Below are 27,784 nucleotides of genomic sequence, written 5' to 3' on the forward strand. Positions count from 1 at the left end.
TACATTATTATGTCCAATGGTACACAGGTTCTGTGAAGGCAACTGTAGTCCACATGTAAATAATTCTGAAAAAGTAAACTTTTTAAAAATCCTTACATAGTAAGTATTTGAGACTGAAACTCACCTGTATAACTCCTTCCATCATGCTCACCATCTTGTTGACTATTGCAATGACTTTGTGAGTGCGTTCAGCAGGACTGATGTCAGGTCTATACTGGCTCGACAATACATACCGACATGTCATGTACAAAACGTAAGTAGGGGACAGCTTAAAATGAACCGTAGAACTATTTGTGTAATTTATAATGGCAGACAAAAAAGCATCTTCCGCTGCAGAAAAAACAAAGAGCAATAAAACCACAATCAGATAAGCATTGCCTATCTTTTGGTAAACCTGTATCAGAAAAAAACTGTAAGAATGTTAATAAATTAAAACGATGCATACAATTATAATGTTAAATTACAAAATATAAAAGAATATGTTGTAGTTACATACATATTGGTGATTAACTTCAAAGATAATGGGAGCACAGATATCACCTCTTTCACCATTCTAGTAATTAAAACAATCAAAACCTAGCAAAGACACACATCAATGTACTAAGGGACAAATCCTAGTGAAAACTGTTCCCGAGATTGCGATGTATCTACCAGGTTTTAACTGGATATCTAGCCACTTCAAATGTATCAAGCTTTTGATTGGTAATAATATTTAGCAGATAGTTTAGCTGAATGTTGGCCTTGCAAATTAAAGCAGATCTTAAGAACTAGCTGGTACACATCTCAATATCTGCAACGAAAGCAGTTTTTCTCCCAAAATGGATGTTACAACCCATCTTGTATATACTATAGCATTTCCTACATGTTGTACTTCTCTCAGAACAGTGCAGGTTCTAAAGTAGAAAGGAAATATCAGTCCAACCTATACCATTACCACATCATATTTGTGATTGCTAAGGACAGATATTAAAGAGAACTGTGGATAAAAGTGCTTAATGAATTATGGTATACACATCATGCTCTGAATTCCTAAAAACAACAGGACAAACTTTCCCCCATTATTATAGCCACCAGAAAAAATCTATCTAATTTCTCAACTGAAATGTTATCTCTCTACCCACAAAGACAACACATGCATAGTAAAACCCAGGGTAACAGTGCAGAGCAAAAAACAGAAGGAAAAATTAGGCTATTAATGAAAATGGCCACTATCAAATTATTTCTGATCCTATAAGTGAAATTCAACTTACCTTGTCTTGGCAATGCAGTCAAGACAGTATTTACATCTGAATTATTGCAGTTTAATGGCACTGTTTCACCATTTGTAAATTTATTTACATGTAAATTTATTTAGAATGGTATTCCTTAAAATTAAGTATTGTGCCACATTCAAGAATGTATTCCACGGAACACAGAACCAGCAACATTCAAAACTTTTATCTTTAAACTTGAATTTTAATTAGATCTAGCAGAAATTCACCTGGCTGCAGGAAGTATCCCACGCTCTAATGCTTGGAACAATGTTACAGAGCTAGCAATAGGCTTTCTTTTTTGGAATTATGAAATAATTTTGTGGCATTTTATTAGCTTTTAAAGGAAGTAGAAACAGAATTGAAGAAAAAAATATAACCAGTACATTTTTTCAGCAATGTATGCATTTGATGTAGCTATTACAAAAAAGAACAATTACAAAACATACATTCACATCTATTTGGTTTTAAAAAAATATATGATAATACTTACACGTTTCCCTGAATTCAATGCTTGCTGGTAATATTAATTCAGGTCCATGCAGATCTTGAGGTCTAAAGACAGAAAGGAAGTTTTCAGAAGTCCAATTCAAAGAGTAAAAATGAATTCCATTTTCCAAAGATACAAATTTGTCCAAAGGTTTTGAAACCATGTACAACATTTTTGTTCATGTGACTAAAAAATACAGGAATTGAAAAACACAGCTTCTCCCCTGTTCTTGTTAGATTCACCCTCAGGTTATACTTGACTATCAACAAAAGAGATTACAATACAGGCATGAACTAAAGATCTGCATTATTAATGAGTTAGTAGTGCACAATATATTCATCAAGGCAACCTGTCAACAGCTGTAAATGGCTCTTGTCACATATACACTGAACTATAACGAAAAAGAATTAGACGTTAGTTGCCCAGCATTATACTAGATCTGCAGGTGTTGCTTCAACATAATAGAAAAAAATATCTATGTAGGTGATAGCAGCTTTAGATAATGATAAAAAAGATTATGATCCCTGAATTGTATAGCTAGTTAGGTCAAAGATTTTTTAAAAAAATAAAATATAATAAAAGATTTTGCATAAAGAACTTATAGAGATATTTTAGAAACTTCATGATAATATATCATCTAACAATTCAAAATACAAGATGTTTTGGCATGAAAGACCAGCTTCAGCCATAACCTAATACAAACAAGAGAACTCAAATGCTAGGTTTTGTGTATTTTACATGCCATCTTTCAGCAGTAGATGACAAATAGCATGAAAGAACAAGACACAACCTTTAAAGATCTCAAATGTGAACTTCCAATCATGCTAGCTTTTGGAAATGATAATTCAAATATGTGGAACCAGTGTAGAGCAAGAGTAAAGCTTGCTCCGAATTCATACAATCTTACCAGAAGAATAATATGGCTGACAAAATTGAAACTGTAAGTAAGTTCAGAAGTATCAACAAGAACAAATTCTTTCTATATCACATCACAGGTAATCTCACAGAGCAGCCAAGGGAGTTTTAGTGCAAAAAGCTATACCCACTTGAACTGAACCTAGAAAATTAGGTTAATTCAAAAGTGGGATCCAATATTTCAAGTTACCTGTTGACTTATGGAGATCCCATGGATTTTTAAGGGTTTTTAAAGGCAAGGAATAGCTTATTAGGCCACTAAAATGTTGATGACAAACATAAAATACATGATCGCATCTCCTATTAGATTTGAAAACCTAGTTCTTTCGAGCCACCTTCGTTTAAGACGAACAGTTGATTGAGCCCCCACCTCTACCTATATCCTGGCCCTCTGCACTTTATTTCTGTCCCATGTTAATAGTACCCCCAAGTTGCTGCACAATTACAATTTTATCCCCCCCCCCAAAAAAAAGAGTGAAGACCGAAATGCCATTATGTCTCTTTTGACCTCTGGTCACGTTTTATTGTGTGATGGTGTGTTTTTATAACTATGTATTAATTTATTATGATTGGATTGAATTTCATGTTGTTGTATTTTATTGTATTTTATTGTATACTATTGGGCTTGGTCCCCATGTGAGCTACCCCGAGTCCCCTCGGGGAGATGGGGCGGGATACAAGACTAAAGTTAAAGCTATTAATCTGTCAGCACAATTGCACACCTTGCCCAGAAAGGAGATGTTAGCCAATTTTTTTTGCAGTTAAAATGGGCACATTTCAATAATGATGCATGTAAGCAAACACTTAAAGCTGATGTCTGCAAGCTGTAAGGAGAGAACTGGGTAACAAAGAAAATGTATTCTTCTCTTATCACCACCACCACCACCAGTTATTCACACGAAATAAATTACTTGGAGATAGCACATCATTAATCAATATTTAATTGTCTAACTGGGCATCTAGTTAGTTTCGGACTGTTCAAATTTTCTGTGAAATCTTTAAGAATTTTAAAGTTGAGGTGAACTTGTACAAACCATACATGTACTTAAGTTTAACTGGTAGCATAATAATTGGAAGTGATTGTCATGTTGAATTACAGTCACCAAGAGAGACTGAAGGCAGATACAAATAATGAATTCAAGTGAACTTAAGTAAATGTATTTACTTTTATCATGAGTACAGTAACTTCTGATGTAATGCAATAGTTAAATATTCCTTTATCTGAAGTTGTTAAACCACCTGAGTACTTTTGTGATTACTGTGATACAGAACCGTCTTATACATCATAGTCTGTACTGCTGTCTATAAGAGATAGGAATCTCCAACTATACAGAATTTTCCTGCACAGGAGTAGAGAAGACAAATGTGCATATGAGTGGCAATACCTTTCTATTACCACATATACTTTATCTATTTATTTGCCTCTGATAGTGTGAGCCACCCTGAATTTTATTTTGTTTGTGGAAAGATAGCATGCTGGTCTTGCAAACTACATGATTTGAAGTCTAAATAAATGTTTTAAATTCATTCAAACTATTTTCTCTTTAAAAATCACACAGAACATCTATATTTACTGTAACTACAATTTTGTTTTTCAATGGTAAACTCAGAATTGGAGGAAGCCGCCCCCTCACCATATTCATATGTATTTTTGAATGGGAGATGAACAAAATGGATTCACTCCACACCTCTTAAATGATTGCACTCAGGTTATCCAAAATGATCAAGGCCGGAAGCGTTTTGGATTTCAGATTTTGGAATGTCTTTATTTTGATGTGTGTACATAATGTGATATTTCGGAGATAGTCCCAAGTCTAAACATAAAACACATTTATGTCTCATGTAAACGTAAGACACATAGCGCAAAGGTAATTTTTATACAATGCATTTAATGATTTAGTGCACAGAACAAAATGTAAGTGCATTGAACCATCAAAAAGCAAAGGTGTCATCTCAGCAACCCATATGGACAATTTTAGAATATTTTTGAGTTCGGATTTATGATAAAGGGATACTCAACCTGTATCATTCCTGCCCCCTGCAGGCATAGCACTCTATTTTCAATCCCAACATGCAAACAGGACCCTCACTCAGTGAAGCAACCATGAATAAAAACATGCATCCTCTTGGGTAAATGTACTGGAGATTATCACTTTAAGTTTGTTTTCAAAACATTATTCTTTTACTGTTAAATGGTCTTCTCCGTAACAAAAGTCACAGGCAGGTGTACATTTTCCTATCATATTCCCATTTTATGAGATGTAATTTTAAGTATTTTTAAAACTTGAAAATTAAAAGGTTCCACTCATACCTGCCATCCTGTCTGCGATAATCTTGTTGCTGTTCTATTCTGATCATTGGTTTCACCATGCCTCGTTCAGCTGTACTGGATGTTGACATTCTGTCACTGTCCAATCTGTTGGTGCTCTGTTCCACACAAAATTAGAAGTACTTGTCATAATGTGCATCAGATATTGATTTCACATTTATGACATACCAAAGCTCAACAATAGTTGAGAAAAGTATAAAAGGTGATCAGTTTGCATTACAATAATTCCCTCAAACTGTAAATTTTAATAAGTCTTTCCCCACCACCCCAAAAAACACCAGAACATTTATCATTAACTTCCTTCATTGAGATTAGTAATGGTTAGCAATGCATGCTTTTTGCAAGGTATGAAATTTCCTAGATTCTAAATGAAACCAGTAATGGGTGTAAGCCTTGGTTTCTCACAGCTCTCAACACCCTTCTTTCATACTCTAGGACACATCAAATCCTTCTCCTTATTTTAAGTTAATCATGACTTCTATGGGGTCTGAACCCACTGAAATGTAATTTACATGAAGTAGGGTTGATAATGAAGTCCTGAAGCCCCAATTTGATCATAGCTTGTTCTCATTAACCAAATGGGCACAGAGGTGGACAGCCCCAGATATCCTTGTACAAAAACTTCCATCTGCTCCAGTCTGCATGGTCAAAATGAATGGTAATGGAAGCTGAAATTGCCCATCTCATTTTTAAACAAACCAAAGAATCAAATTTGGACAATACATGAAATTGTCACACTAAATTCAGGAACAGGGACTTCCATCGTCTTCTCATATGCAATAAGAGAGAAGAAAACACTCAAGCTTGGGACCTATGCACATAACATATGCAATGGCTGACCCAGTGCTGAGGATTCAGCTTTTCTCTAGTTAAATCATTGAATTACACTTTAAGCACTAAGCAAACCATTTTTGTTAGCCACAGAACTTCATGTTCTGCTTCACTCTTACTTGAGGAAAGAAAAGTTCTCACTTCAGAAAAACTTTTCTTAATTCCTCTTTTCTGTCCTCTTCAAAGATACATGGGTTGGGTGGTCATCTACATGGAAATATTCTTTATTTTTGCTCATACTCTGATCAGCTGCTCTGCCACTAAAGGAAGGGAATAGTCTTTATTTATTCTCTTTTTCTGCTGTTATTTTTCCCTTCTTCAGCAATCTCATTCTCTCCACGTTTTTCTCAATTTCTATTCATAAGCATATCTATAATTTTAACTATTTTCCTTTAAGATTGTCAAGGGCAACCATGTCCAGTTAGTATGGCAGGATAGGAAAAAAACAGTAAGAAGGGAGCTGGACCAACCACGATAACTGAAAGAAACATGGGACTCCTAACTCGTTTGATTGGTACATAAGGATAAAACCCAATTGTGGACTGTTCCTTGTGCCATCCCTAAAATTTCAGTGTGTATTACATTTTAATAATTTGAAGTATGAATTGTACAATTATAGATGTTTATCAGAGATTTAAGTCTAGTGACAGTCGGTTACCTTGCTTGTAGATAATCCTGTTCCACTATGTATGTCTCCCTCCAAATCAAATGTAGTTTCTTGTACAGCTCTGAGAAAGTAACATACATTCAAGAACTTGGTGAGTAGGGACATGCAATTAATAGAAACATAACAGCATAGCAATGTTATGTTCAATAATTTAGTATTTTTATTAACTGCAAATTTACAATACATTTAATATGCATAAATAGAAGATTAATGTTTAATTCCCTAGAATGACATTACAGAAAGGTCACTAAAATAATGTGCTAAAAAGATATAAAATTTATCTGTATCCATTACTTTTTTATTTATTGTTTTTTAAACGGTTGCTTCTGATATTAGCTAGCTTGGACTTGGAAATGATATGTAGAAATATTTTAAATAAATTCCTCAGATTGCTAGTTACAGGGTCTTTTTGATCTTTGTCGTACCTGATGTGAGAGCCCACACGTGTGAGGACAGACGTGAGCGATTTTTTATATAAAATGTGCGGGAAGCACAATGCTCGTTCAAAACAAAGTATCTGTTTCTTGCATATCTTGCTTCAAAGAAAAATATGTGCAGAGTTTTGGCAATCATTGCAAATTTGGCCATGATAAAAAAAGAAGAATGTATTGCTTGAGGCTTCTGAATTACAAACTGCCCACCAACGGTGGAGAGGAAGGAATACATTTAAGTGGCTGTCATACAAAAGGAATGAAGTATTTTATTCAATATCTTTTTGACATTGCTCTATATTATTTCTTTATCTTTTCTGTTGTGCTTAAGAAACTAAACATAGTATGCAAAAATTCTTTAAAAAATGCTTTCAAAATAATTGCTAGCATTGCTTGGTAACTATATTATAAATCCTCATTAGTAATACTAAATTCAAAGCCCCAGTAAATACAAACTGGTATACTTTTTGACTAATTAGGAAAACAGAATTTTTGCTCAATCACTTCCCAATAAATTCCAGTCATAATTTGATTTTTATTGTTAATTTTGCTCTCTGGTTATTTTAATTTATACAATTGTTCCAAAATGTTGTATACAAAATAGTGCATTAACTATGAGCAAAACTGGTACTTTTTCTTTAATGCTTTTGTACTTTTTAGTTTTATTATAAAAACCTTAAAATAATAAAAATATAAGGACTTTAAATGCTTATTATGTAATTTATTTATTTCTTAAAAGTGTAACTTGACATGCCTGTTTGGCTGCATTGATAACTGCTCTTCTACTAGTTCAACATGAAATAAGTATTCACTAATGAAACAGAAGCCAATTCCAAAAGGGTTCACATGGTGGAGCAAGAGCACCAAACACTAATGAACACATAATCACATGAACATATTACTTAATTTACAGCATAAATACTTCTTAAAGAATTTCCTAAATTTGGGATTATTGCTTGAAAACTATGATTTACCCAGCTTTGATTCGTGAACTTTTGACCATGTGACCAGCATCCAAGCGTCCTTTAGGAATGTGATCTTGAACAGGATCCACAAATTTAAATACATGAGAGGTCCCAAACTGAACTTTCATACCACTTTGCAGCATAGTGGTCTCTGAGATTCGCTGACCTTCTACATAAGTCTCAGCATCAATGTTTCTTGGGGTAACTGTAACAACTCCATCCATATTAGTAAGGTCACAGTGATGAGGCTGAATTCCTGGACCAAACAACTGTAAATATAAATACTCAAAATTCAAAAACAGCAAAAGCAACATCAAGATGTTCAAAAAATATTGGTTTCAATAAGTGAAGGAAAAAAAACTGAGTTTCAAACTAACACATGTCATGGTCTATTCAGGGAAATGTTCAAATTCCATAAAAAGTTAGTAATATGTAGAGCACGGCTTAGCATTAAAAGTCATGTTGCATGTATTTAAAGTACATTTTTTTCAGAAAAAAAACAAGCTGAATTTAATTTTGAAACTACAAAGTCCTGCAATGAAAAGAACCTCTCAAACTACAATTAATCTCTTTGGATTTATTTATAAGGAACAAGCAACACCCACCCCTGGTTTCAAGTCAGGAAACTAGACTGCAGAAAACTAAGATTCTTCCAGTAATCATACTGAAATAAACTACTTATATTTGGTGTAGTTCTAACACATTGATACCCTACACTGTTCTTTAATGCAGTGTTGGGGATGTATTAGCCTGGAGTGTTCAAATGAAAATCCAGGTTTGTTCCGGTTTAGGAAAATGCCTCGAAAATCTGGACCTTTCAGTAAGGTTTGTAGGTACAGTAGAGTCTCACTAATCCAACATAAACTGGCAAGAAGAACGTTGGATAAGCGAATATGTTGGATAATAAAGAGAGATTACGAAAAAGCCTATTAAACATCAAAATAGGTTATGATTTTACAAATTTAACACCAAAACATCATGTTATACAACAAATTTGACAGAAAAAATAGTTCATTATACATTAATGCTATGTAGTAATTACTATATTTACGAATTTAGCACCAAAATATCACAATGCATTGAAAACATTGACTACAAAAATGCGTTGGATAATCCAGAACGTTGGATAAGTGAGACTCTACTGTATGTGTATGTGGTCACGGCTTGCTGAGACTGCCATGTGTGATCCCAGTGGGCAGTTTCCACAGCCATCCTTCCTCTGCAGGCTCAGGCAGCCTGGGAAAGAGAAACAGTAATGACACCCTCCCCTCTCTGCCCCCCCCCCCCCCGTTTTGCCCTAAAACCTATTGGAAATTCCCCAGGACCAAGGTATAAGGCTTCCATGGAACTTCTGGCTCCTGGTTTTGAAGAGGAAAATGGGAAATTCCCTCTCCAGAGCCCCTGGCGTCATTTTGAATCATCAGGAGCTCCGAAGAACTCATGTCCTGAGGCATTTCCAGTATGTTTTGCGACAAAACAGGGGGCCATATCCCCCCTTGCCAGTTGTGAATTGGGTCAATGTAGAAGGGCCCTGAGTTTCACACCTGTGGGTTTTGCCACTTTCATTATGTTCAGTTTGAAGAAATATAAATCTTCCTTTAACATTACTTTACATATACCTAACTCTGCAGCTTCCCACACCACTTCATTACTGCAATACATCATGACTTATGATATCCTGAAAACGGCTAATCTTTATTTGCTTCAAGATTTCTCACCTGAATGGAATTTTCATCCAATTTTTCTGTACCAACTTCTGTCACACTTAATTGCAAACGATAAAGCTTTGGTTTATCTCTGGAGTCAGAACCATCTGTAAATAAGAACAGACTATTGTATCTGCGCAAGAAATGAAACTATGGAATAAACACTCATGGTAACATTACATTATAAAACACCTCCAGGAGGTTTAGTACTCTTTAATGAGACACTGAAAGACGTACACTTATACATAAGGATGCTATTGCTTCAGCAAAGGGTGCGATTTCCCCAGTTTTTTTCTTCCTACAAGTAAGGTTGAAAATACAATATTGGATTGCCACTGGGGGTTCAAAGGACATAATTGGCAGGAAAAGTGTTCCTTCAGTAGGAAGCCTCCACTGGCCTTCTGCCACCTCCATTCATGAAAGGAAAGATTTCTATCCAACTCTATATAGAATTCTAAGGGGACTGTATTTGAATAAGTCAGTACTCATTTTTTTTTATTTAAAAAAACTAGTTTTGTAGAGCTTTAGTGAGTATCTTAGCATTAACAGTATGTGAAAGAGACAACTGTCCCCATAATTCAGTCGGCAGTAGATTTTCCCATGTGCGGAGTTCCACACTCAAAAATGTAGGGAAAGGATAAGCACATCTATGCATTTGTACTTCGCCAAATGTATGATTTCTTCCAACTACAAGTTCAATTCTAGTCTAAACTAGCATTAGCCTGCAGAAGGAAAACTGACATTAAAATGTGTATGCACTTTGCCTAATAAAACTATTTATGCGCAGACCCCCTAGTCTGCACAATGTGCAAGTATTTCGTAATAATTTTTTAGCCAAGCCTCCTCCTTGTAATGTGTGTATGTACACAAACACATGCACACACATGCGCGTGCATACACTTCCTTAATGGCTTTAGATAATGTTCTGAAAATCAGACATTCTGATATGTAAATACATTTTGGATCACTGTATTAATTTCAAACTTGTCAAATTCATACAGCAGTTCTGGTTTTATGTATTTCTCCACACCAACTCAAGCTCTAAGAATTTCAATGTTGCTAGTTTTTACAATGTTTAAGTTGTTCTAACTTTATGTAAAATAATGTATGTAGAATAACCCTGAATGAGTAGTCTCTTGTGCACTACAATAGCCTCAAACCTGGTGACCTCCATATGCATTTGGACTAAGTATATCAACTCTGACTATTGCTTACCCTGGTTGATAATGATTAAAGTTGTATCAAAAAGGCAATTCCCTCTATACCTATGTGCTGAAACTTATTTAGCTTGTGTTGTCAAAGGCTTTCATGGCCAGGATCACAGGATTGTTGTATGTTTTCCGGGCTGTATGGTCATGTTCCAGAAGTATTTTCTCCCGACGTTTCCCCCACATCTATGGCAGGCATCCTCAGAGCTCACAATCTCTGAGGATGCCTGCCATAGATGTGGGTGAAACGTCAGGAGAGAATACTTCTGGAATGTGGCCATACAGCGCGAAAAACATACAACAACCCTTATTTAGCCTGAAGGTAACTTACCTCAACATGGTTTACTGAGTTTTAGTAAGTCAACAAAGTATCTATAGATAGATGTTTTCAATTTTAAAAATATCTGTGTAGGATTGCTACGAAGAGTTTCTACCATATCTTTTATTATTATTATTATTATTATTATTATTATTATTATTATTATTATTTTATTGTGACACAGCAAACTAGATAGATATGCTGGATTTCATATCACAAAATCACAAGTCAAACACTTCCCAAGTGTCTAGGACTGTGTTTGATGTATTTTTGGATGATGCGCGCAGATCCCAGCAGGGTGGCCTTTTGTAGTTATTATTATTATTATTATTATTATTATTAGTAGTAGTAGTAGTAGTAGTACATCATTTCTACCCCGCCCTTTTCACCCATCAGGGGACTCAGGGCGGCTTACAATATAAGCATATACATCAAAACAGTTTACATCACATTTAAAAAACTGTTTAAATTAAAAATTACATTAAAATTAAGACCTTACATTAAAAACCTAAATAATTATACATATAAATATACATTCAGGGGCGTTTCAAGTCCAAGTGGGGTCTTTTACATATGTGCCCTTTATAATAGCCAACAGGACAACTGCTACTGAAGAAAAATCATTAGCCTAATTTAAATCATTACAAGAGATCAGAACCTATAGCTTCCTCCACAACATGCAAGAAGTAAAAGCTTCTGCTTTACAACAAACCAAATGTCTTATATATTTTCAGTAAAACTGTGGCTTTTCCTAACTCAGGGGTACACCAAACAAAGGTCTGTGGGCCGAATCCGGCATGCCAAGGATTTATTCCAGTCCCCCCCCCCCCCACACACAAACACACTATCACCACTCATTCATATACACATGGCTGATCCTTGCTCACACACCACAAACACACTATGGCAGCATATGCATGTGTGTGGTGGCAGCGAGGAGTGTGAGTGGAAGAGGCATGTGAACGGTAGCAGGTGTGCGGTATATCTGACGCACACTAAACACACACACAGTATGCATGCACACAATTACAGTCCAGGCCCACAACAGGCTGAGGGACTGTGAACCGGCCCTCGGCTTAGAAAGCCAAGAATTGGGGAGTATTTAGTCAGATACCGATTGTACAAGTTCTCCCACTTAAAAAGATGAGAGAGGCCTATAATTGACATCATAAGTAGACCTCAACTATGAGAGACAACATGAGAAAACACATCCAGAAAATCACATTGTCTCATTTTTCACAAATTTATTTGCAAATTATGGTAGGAAATACGTATTTGGTCACCTACAAACAAGCTAGATTTTTGGGTCTCACAGACCTGTAACTTCTTCGTTCAGAGGCTCCTCTGTCCTCCACTCATTACCTGTAGTAATGGCACCTATTTGAACTTGTTATCAGTATAAAAGACACCTGTCCACAACCTCAAGCAGTCACACTCCAAACTCCATTATGGTGAAGAGTTTGAAGGACACCAGAAACAAAATTGTAGCCCTACACCAGACTGGGAAGACTGAATCTGTAATAGGAAAGCAGCTTGGTGTGAAGAAATCAACTGTGGGAGCAATAATTAGAAAATGGAAGTGATACAAGACTACTGATAATCTCCCTTGATCAGGGGCTACATGCAAGATCTTACCCGTGGGGTCAAAAGGATCACAAGAATGGTGAGCAAAAATCCCAGAACTACAAGGGGGGACTTAGTGAATGACCTGCAGAGAGCTGGGACCAACTTCACAAAGGCTACTATCAGTAACACACTATACCACCAGGGACTCAGATCCTGCCATGCCAGACGTGTCTCCCTGCCTAAGCCAGTACATGTCCAGGCCCAACTGAAGTTTGCTAGAGAGCATTTGGATGATCCAGAAAAGTATTGGGAGAATGTCATATGGTCAGATGAAACCAAAGTAGAACTGTTTGGCAGAAACACAACTCAATGTCGTGTTTGGAGGAGAAAGAATGCTGAGTTGCATCCAAAGAACACTATACCTACTGTGAAGCAATATCATGCTTTGGGGCTGTTTCCCTGCAAAGGGACCAGGACGACTGATCCATAGACAGGAAAGAATGAATGGGGCCATATATCGTGAGATTTTGAGTGCAAACCTCCTTCCATCAGCAAGGGCACAGAAGATGAAACATGGCTGGGTCTTTCAACATGACAATTATCCCAAGCACACCGCCAGGGCAACGAAGGAAGGAGTGGCTTCCTAAGAAGCATTTCGAGTGGCCTAGCCAGTCTCCAGATCTCAACCCTATAGAAAACCTTTGGAGGGAGTTGAAAGTCTGTGTTGCCCAGTGACAACCCCAAAACATCACTGCTCTTGAGGAGATCTGCATGAATGGGCGAACATGCCAGCAACACTGTATGCCAACCTTGTGAGGGCTTACAAAAAATGTTTGACCTCTGTAGTTGCCAATAAAGGATATATAACAAAGTATTGAGATGAACTTATGTTATGAATCAAATACTTATTTTCCACCATAATTTGCAAATAAATTTGTGAAAAATCAGACAATGTGATTTTCTGGATGTGTCTTCTCATGTTGTCTCTTATAGTTGAGGTCTACCTATGATGTCAATTACAGGCCTCTCTCATCTTAAAAAAGTGGGAGAACTTATACAATTGGTATCTGACTAAATCCCCCCCCCTCCCCACACACACACACACACACTGTAACTATCCAACAACAAAATACTTATCTCTAAGGTTTGTCAATTACATATTAAACCTAAGTTCATAGAAGCTAGGCTACTCTAGTGTTTAAAGGATTTAGCTGCAAACTAGAAAGCCCAAAATGAAATCTCATTTCTACCGCAACACCTGCAGCGTAAGGGATAAGAAATCCAATACAGTACATAATTTTAAAATAATGCTATGAACATTTGAAAACTTACAGATATTATAGATCACCACTTCTTCTTAGGCTTTTCTTGTTAAAAACAACAGTGCCCCTCTTTATCTTTGGTTTTCATCACCAATAAAATAATCAATAATTATGTTCCTAACCAAGAACAAACAAAAAATAAAACTGATCTTGAGACTAGTGTTCTGCACTCTAGTATGGAAGCCATAAATTTATACAGATTGTACCTTCTAAAGAGGTTGTGCTAGCAGACCACTGTAGGAAATTTCAATACAGGCAGTCCCAAAGTTACGCACAAGATAAATTCTGCAGTTTTTGTTCTTAAGTTGAATTTGTATGTAAGTCGGGATAGGCACATTTTTAAGTGTAACTCCAGCCATTTTGTGTAAGTATAGCTAGCATCTAAACAGCTGGTAATATTTTACAAACACAACCCCCCCCCCCCAATATATATATATATATATATATATATATATATATATATATATATATCAATCACACTGCCACTATGTTCCTTTCTTCTTTTTCTTAATTTTTTTTAGTTTGTATTAAAAGCCATATATTTCACATTTACAGTACAAATGCCCCTATTTTCCATTAAGAGTAAAAACTGGAAATAGTCAACGAGCATGGTTATACACATGTACCAACATTTCTCTGGTCACTAGATTAGGTAAAATGATCTATTGTGGCAAAACAGCTGATTTTCAAATTTTTCTGTATGTGCATGTAGCATATGTCATTTTTATTTTGATAACAAATCCTTTCCAAAATGTCCTGCCTGCAGGATACAATAAGAATCAAAGAATGCAAATCCTGTACAAGTACTAAAGCTTGATGTGTAAACTCCAGATCAGTAGCATTTAGGATGCTTCTGATAGTGATTACTCACACTACTTGATTCTTACAAGATATATGTAATTTAGCACTGAGAATCAGTTCGAGCGGTGTCATGCTAGGAGACCTGGGTTTGAGTCCCTGCTCTGACACAGCAATCTCTTGGTTGTTTGACCTTGAAGAAATCATTCTTTCTTAAAGTCCCCCTTGCGGGTGAGAAGGGTGGGGTAGAAATGTTGTAATAAATAAGTAAATAAATAAATAAAGGCAAAAAACAAATTCCCTCTGAACAAATCTTGTGATGGGTTCACCTTATGTATATATGTGCATCCAAAACATCTGTTGGCATATGCTAGCCCCATCAATTTCACAGGGTTTTCTTAGGCAAGGAATACTGAGAGGTGCTTTTTACTAGTTCCTTTCTCCTACAGCACCTAGTATTCATTGGTGTTTCCCGTCCGAGGACTAACCAGGGCTGACCCTACTTAATTGGGATATGGTGCCTTTACAGTATTTAGATTCTTAGGGTTGTCAAAAATTAACGACTTGAAGGTGCATAAATACAACAACAATTTAACATTACTTTTCTGATTTAGAATATAAAAAGCTTTCTCTAGTATTTTAAAATTAACATTTATGTTTTCTCCCTTCTGTTCACCAATAATAGAAATATTTCCCCCCTTTTTAAAATAGACAAAAGCCTTTTTTGCTGATACAGAGTTTAGTGACTAGTGCGAAAGAGCAGTATTAAGTAATAGGATTACCTTCATAAGTGTGATAGTTGTAGTAGGCAAAGTGATTCCTTCTCCCTGGGGTTAGAAAACACATGCACAGGACCCAGGTGAAGGCAGCATCAGCAGAACAGATACCATGCAGAACATGCGGAGGGCAGAGAAAAGAAAAGATAGGAAAGAGTGAAACTATAAGCCACCACACTTACTCAGTTTAAAAGGATGCAGTGCTTTTAATGCTTTCAACTTTAAAAACAGCACAGTGTTTACAGACATGAGTGTTGTGGATGGATTAATATGATTAATTAGCTGGAAACAAGATGCTAGAAGAAAGCACAGAAAAGTAACAAAGCAAATTGGAAAATCACTCTATATAAGCTAGAAACATACTTCACATTAGATTGCAGTATCATGGCATAAACATTTGTATCTTTCACTCATGTATTCTTTATGACTGAATCAGGATACCGTTATACAAATAACAAAGACACAGAGGACTATTGCCATGGCATACCTACTATGATCTTGGTTGCCCACAGAGAATAGTCACATTTTTACAGGGAAGAAGAGCACACTCTCAGCACGCTGCTGTGTGTGATGTTTTCCCTACAGGGAGACAATCTGGATTGTCTACTATCACATATGAAGGAAAATCAACTTTACTTTAAACAGGGGGCTGCCATAACTACAGGATGCTCAGTCTACATATTTATAACCAAAAATACTTTCACATTCCACTTCATCTGTTATGATACACACAATGCTATACAGTCATATTAATGCAATTTCAAGGTACTAAATATGATGTAGTCTCAGTATTTCACAGATTCAAAATTGCACATTTTTATGATAGGAAGCAACTGTGCTGTAACTATGATGAATGCCTCATACATTCCCTTTAGAATGCAACAAAGTCAATAGAACAGAAAAAGAAAATAAAGGAAAATAAGGTTCTGAGTGGTTAATTTTGCTTCCTGTTGGAGTAGATGCATAGATAAGGTTTCCTCATTAGAGACATGAACAAAATTAGTTTTCAGATGATGGAGAATCACTCTTCACAAATCTCCCAAGGGAAACAGTATGTGTGAAAACTAAAAGAGGCCTCCTTAGTTCTTTAGCCCAGAAAATGAGAACTCTTGTAAATTATTCATTTATTTATTAGGTTTATATCCCACATTTATCCCATTACTAAGATGAAAGGGTGGTTTCCAGTATAAGGGGAAAAACAGATAGACCTATATACCCTAAATAAGTTGTACATGTTAAATTGTAGTATACTGGTCATTGCATTAAAACAATGCTAAAATATTTTAAATTATTATTAGTAGTGATAAAACAGTAATTTAAGAAGTACAATTCATCCACGTAAATCATCTCTCTGTTGCTGAAGGCTCAACTGAACAAAACATTGTTTTCTGCCAGAAGAATAGTGAAGACATTAATCTAGTCTACTTAGCCACACCACTGCTAAATGCTACTAATATTGTATTCAGAAGTCATACTATCTTAAGCATATGTAAAACAAGTTAATCAACAAATAAGTAATTACTACTCAGGACTATTAAAAAGACTGCACTGCAGATCTTTTGCCCCATCTACTCTGACCATTTAATGCAGTTCAAACAGCGGTGGCTAAACCACAGCACCCACAAAAGCAAACCCTTAATATGCATCAGTGCTCTGTGATGGTGGTATGGGAAATAAAGTATTGAGGAATTGGTGGTAGTTAAGGTAAAAGGGTAAAGGTTTTCCCCTGACATTAAGTACAGTTGTGTCTGACTCTGGGGGTTGGTGCTCATCTCCATTTCTAAGCCGAAGAGCTGGCATTGTCCGCGACTCCTCCAAGGTCATGTGGCCGGCATGACTGCATGGAGCGCCGTTACCTTCCCGCCGGAGCAGTACCTATTTATCTACTCCCATTTGCATGTTTTTGAACTTCTGGGTTGGCAGAAGCTGGGGCTAACAGTGGGAGCTCTCTCCACTCCCCCAATTCAAACCTGTGGCCTTTCGGTCCAGATGTTCAGAAGTTCAGCGCTTTAACACGCTGCTCAATCAAGGGATATTATTTCCTAAAGGTTGTGAATATACAATATTTCTGATTTTTTTGTCTGTTGGAGGCAAGTATGAATGCTGCAATTAGGGGAAATGATTAGCATGTAATGGCCTTGCAGCTTTAAAGCCTGACTGTTTTCTCCCCGAGTGAATTTTTTGTTGGGAGGTGTTAGCTGGCCCTGATTGTTTCCTGTCTGGAATTCCCTTGTTTTCAGAGTGGTGTTCTTTGCGATAGTTTATGTGCTTCTACTGTCTGTGGCCCTCAGAAAACAGAGGATTTGCCAGACTTTGGCGATGGAAATACTTTGTTGGGAGGTGTAACTGGCCCTGATTGTTTCCTGTGTGGAATTCCCCTGTTTTCAGAGTGTTGTTCTTTATTTAGTGTTCTGATTTTAGAGATTGTATTGTTCTGTTTTATTATACCACAGTAATTTTTATATATTCTGATTTTAGTGTTTTTGAATACTTGGAGCCAGATTGTATTCATTTTCACAGTTCACTGCAACACAATAATAATAATAATAATAATAATAACAACAACAACAACAACAACAGTAATAATAATGACTTTGGTAATACACACTGCTTCACTCCCTTCTCAGCTTCCTTTCTGGAAGAATCGTTTCTTGGGAGATGTTAGCTGGCCCTGATTGTTTCCTTTGTGGAATTTCCAATTTCCCTGCTTTCAGAGTGTTGTTCTTTATTTACTGTCCTGGTTTTAGAGATTATATTGTTCTGTATTATTCTATCCCAGTAATTATTTCATATTACAGTAGAGTCTCACTTATCCAACATAAACGGGCCGGCAGAACGCTGGATAAGCGAATATGTTGGATAATAAGGAGAGATTAAGAAAAAGCCTATTAAACATCAAAATAGGTTATGATTTTACAAATTAAGCACCAAAACATCATGTTATACAACAAATTTGACAGAAAAAGTAGTTCAATACGCAGTAATGTTATGTTGTAATTACTGTATTTATAAATTTAGCACCAAAATATCACGTTATATTGAAAACATCGACTACAAAAATGTGTTGGATAATCCAGAACGTTAGATAAGGGAGTGTTGGATAACTGAGACTGTACTGTAATTACCACATAGCATTACTGCGCATGGAACTACTTTTTCTGTCAAATTTGTTGTATAACATAATGTTTTGGTGCTTAATTTGTGTAATGATGACCTAATTTGATGTTTAATCGCCTTTTCCTGAATCCCTTCTTATTATCCAACATATTCACTTAGCCAACGTTCTGCCGTCCTGTTTATGTTGGATGAGACTCTACTGTATATTGATAATGTTATATTATCTGCTTAGAACTGGATTATATGAGGGTCCTTCTGCACAGCTGGATAAAATGCACACTGAAGTGGATTATATGGTAGTGTGGAGTCAAGATAATCCAGTACAAAGCAGATAATATAAGATTCTAAATGGGTTATATAGCTGTGTGGAAGGGTCTTGAGTCTACACTGCCATATAATCCCGTTAAAATCTGATAATCTGTGGAAGAGGCCTAAAAGTGAGGCCTAACTGTGCCTGTCCCCTGGGCTGAGGAGGTTGCTAGGAGACCAAGTGGGCGGAACTTAGCCTTCAAACTGGCAGCAACTGGATAAAAATTATTATTCCTCTCCCTGTAATTAGGACTTTATTTTTCTTTTCTTTCTGTTGTATCAACCTAGAGCCGTGGATGATGGGTTGTGTTGTCAAATTTCGAGGTTGGGGGGCCTGTAGTTTTGTTGTTTTGTCTGCTGTCCTGATGCCATCACTCTTTTATATAGAGAGATATGCATGTATGTATATAAAAATATAGAAGGAGAGCTCCTCTGGGAACAGATAATTATCCTCTTGCTTATGATACATATCTCCATGTATAATTACATCCTGACTACTAGAAATATGACATATCCTTCAGTTAAGCTTTCCTAAGGCATTATCAAAAATAAATAGTTTGGATACAAAGATGCCCAACCACATGTGGAAGACATATTCCATAGAACAGGGGTCCTCAAACTTTTTAAGCCGAGGGCCGGTCCACAATCCTTCAGACTGTTGAGGGGCCGGATTATCATTTGAAAAAAAAATACAAACAAATTCCGATGCACATTGCACATGTCTTATTTGTAGTGCAAAAACAACAACAAGAACAAGAACAATGAAAGAACAATACATTATTTAAAAATAAAAACAATTTTAACCAACATACATTTATCAGGATTTCAATGGGAAGTATGGCCCTGCTTCTGGCCAATGAGATAGTCAAGTTAATTAGGGTTGTTGTTGTTGTTGTTGTTGTTGTTGTGTGCCTTCAAGTCATTTCAGACTTTGGGCGAGCCTAAGTCTAAAATTTATTTATTTATTATTTATTTATTTACTGCATTTATTAACTACATTTGTATCACACCCTTCTCACCCCAACGGGGACTCAGAGTGGCTTACAAATTATATGTACATACAATATATTATATTATTAGCATAGCACAATATTAGCATTATATATTACTATATTGAACTATACCACTATACTGTAATATTATTAGTAATATTATATGTAATATAGAATATATAATTAATATTATTATATGGTATTATTATTAGTGTTATATTGTATTACATTATAATATTATTATCAATATTATATATATATATACAATATATTATATTATAAAACTGAGGGCGGGGGCCAGGTAAATGACCTCGGAGGGCCGCATCCGGCCCCCGGGCCTTAGTTTGGGGACCCCTGCCATAGAAGGACGATTTACACCTCATTCTAAAGTGCTGTAGAATACAATGTGAACGGTTATCCAATTAATTACTTGAGATTGATATTGTACTGTTATATAACTTATATAAAAGTATATCTTTCTACAATAAAACCAGTATAAAATGCAAACTTAGAAACAGGATTTTCTGTTCATGCAACTAAGTATCAAGAATTCATTTTAACTAGCATATTTCTCAAATTGTAAGATGTGATTAATTGAAAGATGCACTCTAATTTCAGTAACACCACCAACATAAATACATAAGATACACCTGAGATTCTAAGACGCACCCCATTTTTAAAGATGTTTATATAGAAAAAATGTCTCTTAGAATTGAAGAAATGCATTATTATTTTATTATGGGAACTTCAGTGATTTTATATAGCTACATCAAAATAAAGTTTTACCTGGCTATGAAAATGTTCTTATGGCTTTCTCTGGCAATATTAAAGAAACATTCAGAAATTGTAACAATACAGTTTCTTGCTTAAAATCTGATCTATAATGGAGAATGAGGAATTTCAAAACAAAATCTAAATAATTAGTAAGCAATTCTAAAAACAATCCGTGTTTGAAGAGCAGAACATTTACCTGGACTTAATTCAACAAGATAAGGTAGTTTCTCTGGAGGAAGGGAAGAGCCATAACTAGACCCGTCAACTCTTTCTTTCCCCTTTAATGGCTTTCCATCAACTTGCTTCTTCAACTTCTTTGGGACATAATCAGGTGGCCGCCTTTTTAACTGAAAAACTAGTATTCCTAAACCACAGAAACACAAATAAGGCATCTGAATTCAGTCATACATGTATATATGCTTTACAGTTGGATAAAATAGAAAATCGTTGAATATACTGAAGAGACTGTTTCCCACTAAATAGCAGTTATCCATTTTATGATTAAATTTAGATTACAGTTAAAAAGGATCTTCAAGTCAACAGAACTTCAGCTCTCCAAGATCCAGTATTCTTAGTGTAAAGATACAGTTAAGCATTTAAATATTTTAATGTATAATGTGCATCCTTCTAATGGGTTTTAAAGTCTTCTCAGGGCAGTCAACTGCACCCAAATGCCCAATTTATGTCTATTTTAGATTGTACTGGCACACAGAAAATAATCAATTGGAGCTTAATTTCTTTAGATTTTATAAACCACAAGGCTCAGAACAAATCATATTATCAAATTTTGTCCTCATGTGTCCTCTCTGATGTAAATTAATACAGCACATACTCACTAGTCCAAAACCACCTGAAGGGGGCAGATGCAAGAAACATAATATCATTTCCCGCAAGTTTTCTATTTTTAAAAAACTTGCTGTAATCAGATGCCATGCTCAATTATTGGGATGCTCCTTCACACATTTATTTGGAGCAGCCTTAGGCACATAACTCTTATCACTTACATACCACACTTGCTTAAGACTTAATACTAGATTTCAACTGCAATATGAAGAAGTCACATAAATCATGATTTGATCATTTGAGGAGGATCAAGTGACAAAATACCATGTGGAAGAGTAGGCTAGAGACATGAGTATGGTTCACTCATAGAGTAGCAACAACCTGGTGTGTCTAAATATGCTCATTGTGTATTAAATGTTCTGATTTGCGAAAATTACCTTTGTCACTCGGCCATTCCCTGAATATCTGAAGTGGGCACTCATCATCATCAAGAATAGATTCTTTAGCACCTTTATCATCAGAATGCTGAGCACCAGGAGGAAGCATTACCTAAAGCAAACATAAAGTAGCAGCAGAACGGTTACCCAAAAGTAGATATTCACCATCCTCTCTTCTACCATTCTCTTCTGAGAATAAGTCAAAATTATGTCCAAGATTCTTTTTTTTAAAAAAAGTATATTAAAACGTCAGTACATTTGTAATATATTTATAGTACAGTAAACATATAATTTCCTTTAGTATCTACTATAAATTTCACTCTTGTGTATATTTCTATCATTCATCTTAGTGCCCCCTTCCCCTGAGCCACTTCTTTTTATATCCTCTGTCAAAAATTTCATTTCCTCTTGTGGAGATACTGTATATACTCGAGTATAAGCTGACACAAATATAAGCCGAGGCACCTAATTTTACCACAAAAAAACTGGGAAAACATTGACTCCAGTATAAGCCGAGGGTGGTAAATTTCAGAAATAAAAATAGATACCAATGAAATTACATTAATTGAGGCATCAGTAGGTTAAATGTTTTGGAATATTTACATAAAGCTCAAATTTAAGATAAGACTGTCCAACTCTGATCAAATCATTATTCTCATCTTCTTCAATGTAAATGTGCTTATGTATCCTTTTAATAATAATAGAGTAAAATAATACATGTAATAATAATAATAAATATAGGAAAATAATACATGTAATAATAAATAGAGTAAAATAATAAATGCAATAATAATAATATCAGAGTGAAATAATAAATGTATTAATAATAATAAAAAAGAGTAAAATAAATGTAATAGTAGCAACAATAATAGAGAAGAATAATAACTGTAATAATACCAATAATAATAGAGAAAAATAATAAACGTACCATATATTTTCGAGTATAAGCTGACCCAAACATAAGCCAACCAGGACCCTCACCCGAGTATAAGCCGAGGGGGGCTTTTTCAGTCTTAAAAAAAGGGCTGAAAAACTAGGATTATACTCGAGTATATACAGTAATTCTCCATCCTTCTTTTTAAATCCTTTTCCAATGAATTTTACCTAAACTTAATCTAAATCATTTTTCCCCATATTTCTTTTTTAATTTTTAAATTGTATGTCAGCTTATCATTTATTGCCAATTTCCAGGTCCAAGATTCTAAGTGCACCAAATTATGGTTTGGTTTCCAGTTTTGAAGGTATTACAAGGTAGGAAGTGAAGAGACTAATAAAACCCAGTTGAAATCGCTTGTTATTTTAGCTTTTCTCTCAACATGCAAATAGTTCTCATAAGACTCCAAATATTTTTAGTTTTCAGGAAAACTTCCTTCCATTGTCTCTTTAGGCATAATATCAAATCATGATGAATATAAGAATAATGTTTGAGAGGATAAAACTCTATTATACTATAACAAAAATATAAGCACGCAATGCAAACTTCTAAATCTCAAGACCTTGATTGAGGAAACAGTCCATCACTCCATCAGGTAAGTCAGATCATACATTACAAATTAGTTCAACAGGAACTTCTCTGTTCCTGTTTGCCGAATGCCTTACTCCTCCCCTAAATAGGTTATCCCTAGATGGCAAACAGTATATCTTCACCAAGCTCTCCAACACTTAAGGCTATATCAAAACTAAACAATAAAATTCAATATAATGCAATTTCTTGAATCACATATACGCTAATATTATTTTGCCTTTTATATTCTTACATTATTTAAGGAAGCTAAATATTACATATCATCACTTGTCCTGGCTCACAAATAACTATACAGACATCTTCAGTTCAATGATGCAATGATTTTTTAAAAAAAGGATTAGATCACATTTAAACATTTTCAAAGCTGAGACATAGCGATATTAGTCTGGAATATCAGTATGTAAAACATTCTGTAGTCTACTTCCTAAGATGCAAATAGTCTATGAAAGCTTACACTACCAACTTTATTCTTTCAGTTAGTCTCTAAGGTCATATAAGACGCCTCTGCATAAATAGATAAATGCAATTTTATTATGGTAACCATCTTTACATTCAACAAGATGATTACTTGTACAAGAAATATTTTCTCTAGCCGTTGAAATATCTGAAAGCTAACTACTTTGGAACTATTTTCTTCAATGTATTTACTCACTCGAGCAATGCAGTAATCCTTAGGATTTTCTTTTTCCAGACCATACTTCTCCAGTGCTTCAATAACTGCAAAATCGGCAGTATCTGTGGTAGACAGCAGGATTGTCTTGTACGGTATATTTGGCTTCAAACTGTCTGCATAAATCCTTAGTGTCCCACCTAAACACACAAATTATATTTTAACACACAATATAAAATATGGGCTCTACACATCCTGAAGAACTGGAATCTATTTTTTTTTTCAAAAATGTCATTCAACATGCACTGAGAAATTCTTTTTAAAATACACTGTTTCTCTTTCCTCAATACTGGGATCCAAGGCATTTTACAACATGAAAGCAAAGCAGATAAAATTAAATTATAATGTTAAAACACAAATCGATCACACTAAACCAACTCCATTTAAAATACAGTAGAGTCTCACTTATCCAACATAAATGGGCCGGCAGAATGTTGGATAAGCGAATATGTTGAATAATAAGGAGGCATTAAGGAAAAGCCTATTAAACATCAAATTAGGTTATGATTTTACAAATTAAGCACCAAAACATCATGTTATACAACAAATTTGACAGAAAAGGTAGTTCAATACGCAGTAATGTTATGTTGTAATTACTGTATTTACGAATTTAGCACCAAAATATCACGATATATTGAAAACATTGACTACAAAAATGCGTTGGATAATCCAGAACGTTGGATAAGGGAGTGTTGGATAAGTGAGACTCTACTGTAACTTAAAATCAAGTGAGTTAGGAATGGAGGACTTCCAGTTAAATGCAATTTCCTCAACAAGCAAACAGTTGCCAAAGGCCTGTCTGAATGAAATATATAACATATCAGAAATGAAGACTATTACACTGCAAACTATTTCTGTATGTACATTATGTTTTTATTAATTAACTCCTTTAGCACAACTTTATGCCAATAATACTCCAGGCAAGCTAACTTCCCAAAGGACAAACATATTGTTTTAGGAAAGTCATGTTTTGAACGAAACATCATTCTTTTTTGAATCAAGTTTGTTTGCATCTGTTTTGTAAGAGTAACAGATGAATGCAGACTTTCAATTAATATAAACTGGCTTTCTGCACCACAGCTAATTGCAACTGTCATAATCCTGTTGAGACATTATCATAGTGCAAATATTGTTGCGCAAGCAGTTGCACTTTAACAGATGCTATATAAATACACCTGCTATTACCGATAATATACCATATATACTCGAATATAAGCCGAGTTTTTCAGCCCTTTTTGGGGGGCTGAAAAAGCCCCCCTTGGCTTATATTCGAGTGAAGGTATAAGCCGGGTTGGGTCTTTCGCCCTGCTGAGGCGGCGGAGTCCCCAGCTTTGCCTTCGCAGCCTCCTCCTCTGTTACGTCCTCCGCTGCCTGCCTGCCTGAGTTCTGGGCGCTACCACTCCCCCCCCCTGCCCCGAGGGTGCCCTGACTGCCTCCCCTGCCCCCGGGCCCCACTCGTACTCCTTGAAGCAGCTTCCATGGAGCCAGCAGGGAAAGGGCCAGGGGCTTCGCAATCGCCTCCTTTCTCTTCCCCTAGCCCTTCCTCCTCCCTTGCTCTTTCTTGCTATCGCTCTCCCTTTCCCTTGTTATTCCTCCTCTCTCCTATCTCACTCTCTTCCAATCCTCTCTTTATCTTTTGAGGGAGAAGCCAAGTTGGAGCCCCGCGTCTGACAAAGGAGGCTCCTCTTCCTTCGCCTTGAGGCGAGGTGGCACCAAGCTCCTTGAGTGCTCTCCTTCCCTCCTTCTTTCTCTCAGGTTCTCTCTCTTCTGCACGTCCAAGGAGGGGGTCTCGGCTGTGCAGGCACCTTCCCTCCCTTCCCAGCTTGAAGTCTTGGGGGTCTCGATCCACCCCACCCCCTTTCTTCCCCAGGAATGTCAGCTCAGAAGCAGAGCACCCCTCGGAAGGAGCCCATCCTCTCCGCCTCCTCCTTCCTCCCCTTTTGAAATTTCCCAGTTTCTGAAGTCTCCCCTTGCTGCTCTTATTTGTTAAAACAAATCAAAAAAGGAAGGAGAGAAAGAAAAAAAGCAACAGGATAGATGGAAGCTGGGAAGAGGGTTGGGAGAGGAAGACCTGTGGATTGTATGCCAGCAACCATTGCAAATTGTTGCTTTCAACACTACTGCATCTTATACAGATATCTTATTTTATCTTATACTTATACTTAGCTCAGGCATGGGCAAACTTAAGATCTCCAAGTGTTTTGGACTTATTGTTGATACCATATTGTTTTTGTTGACCCTCCTTTTCCACTTACAGAGCTAGTTTAATATTTTTCTTTTAAATATGCTAAATATTCAAAAACATTTAACCTACTGATGCCTCAATGTAATTTTATTGGCATTTATTTTTATTTTTGAAATTTACCAGTAGCTGCTGCATTTCCCACCCTCGGCTTATATTTGAGTCAATACCTTTTCCCAGTTTTTGGTGGTAAAATTAGGTGCCTCAGCTTATATTCGGGTCGGCTTATACCCGAGTATATACGGTATACAGTTCTTTCTTGCACTTGGTATATGGGAAGCTACTCAACTGTAGTGAACTCAAGACCTTGGTGTTTGTTACATAACTGATTGCACAACGGTGGGACTGATATAACTATATTGGCATGTATTTATGCAGCATAAAAATGTAACTTTGTTAACTTTTCAGATCTACAAGGCTCTTGTGAAGCAAATACAACCATTTAATAACACTAAAATGGGTAGAAAATCATACCAAAATTATAGTCAAGATGGGCAGTTGTACAGTATTTTGTACTTTGTTGGTAGTATCACTTAACCCTATCCTCTCTTTAAAATTAATATATAGTATATGAACAAAACATAGGGAAATATTCTACCTGGTTAATCTACAAGCAAAAATTGTCATGCATTTAATTAAAACAATTTGTTATTGATTGTTATTGATTACTTATTGTTACTGATTTCTTATTGATGTAGATCCAAGTCTCCAAATGAAAGAGACATAAGTTCACAACCTCTATAAATGCTTTAAATGTTGTTCTGTTCTAGGTGATTTCACGTTTCCTCTGAAATAACAGGAGACGTATACTGTAGAAAAGACCCCAGCTTTACACCTGTTCCCAAACATGCTTTCCCCTTCATTTCACTCTTTGTCCCCAAAGATTAGCCATCACGTATATTGTGTATTCACTTGAACTTCTGGGTGACACTACATTTATAGAAGTTCATTAAAAAATTCTGTTCTTGAAGATGCTACAGGGAAACCTATAGTTCTTTGTTGAAACAGAATACCTAACATAGCTAGCCTTTTCTAAAATTATTTAAGAAAGTCTACAAAAGAGACTAAAGATGAATCCGGTTTGGGTTGCTGCTGCTTCGCTGTTTATTATGCCATGACCACAAACGACTAATAATATTTTCTCTGAATACTGTAATTTTTCTATTGTAATTTATTATCAGTTGTTTTCTATATTAATGACATTTTCTTTCCTCTAAGCCCTCAAGTGAGATAAAACAAAAACAAGAGGAAGTTTAAATGGGATACACATGTTAGAAACAGATCTTCTGAAAGCAAAATCCTGTGTTATTGGGACAAATCAAGAAGGGGAAAGGGCCTTTTTGGTGGCTGCTCCAGACTATG

The 27,784-nt window shown here is 35.8% G+C and overlaps 1 protein-coding gene across 26 annotated transcripts in view; it reads right to left on the reverse strand.

Moving 5' to 3' along the window:
- The window catches only part of afdn (afadin, adherens junction formation factor), a 108,865-nt gene that overhangs the window by 37,511 nt on the left and 43,570 nt on the right, over positions 1-27,784 (reverse strand). For 21 of the 26 annotated variants that reach the window (XM_062976073.1, XM_062976076.1, XM_062976080.1 and 18 more), the window contains 10 exons: positions 24,163-24,320; positions 21,986-22,097; positions 20,962-21,129; positions 15,580-15,624; positions 9,597-9,691; positions 7,888-8,147; positions 6,474-6,543; positions 4,967-5,082; positions 1,744-1,805; positions 125-330 (listed from right to left, as the gene is read on the reverse strand). In XM_062976073.1, the coding sequence (XP_062832143.1) occupies positions 125-330; positions 1,744-1,805; positions 4,967-5,082; positions 6,474-6,543; positions 7,888-8,147; positions 9,597-9,691; positions 15,580-15,624; positions 20,962-21,129; positions 21,986-22,097; positions 24,163-24,320 (1,292 nt within the window). The remainder of the gene's footprint in view (positions 1-124; positions 331-1,743; positions 1,806-4,966; positions 5,083-6,473; positions 6,544-7,887; positions 8,148-9,596; positions 9,692-15,579; positions 15,625-20,961; positions 21,130-21,985; positions 22,098-24,162; positions 24,321-27,784) is intronic. The other 5 variants (XM_062976118.1, XM_062976103.1, XM_062976162.1 and 2 more) reach the window with 1 other exon arrangement.

Source organism: Anolis carolinensis, chromosome 1, assembly GCF_035594765.1.
Source record: "Anolis carolinensis isolate JA03-04 chromosome 1, rAnoCar3.1.pri, whole genome shotgun sequence".
Taxonomy (NCBI): Eukaryota; Metazoa; Chordata; class Lepidosauria; order Squamata; family Dactyloidae; genus Anolis; species Anolis carolinensis.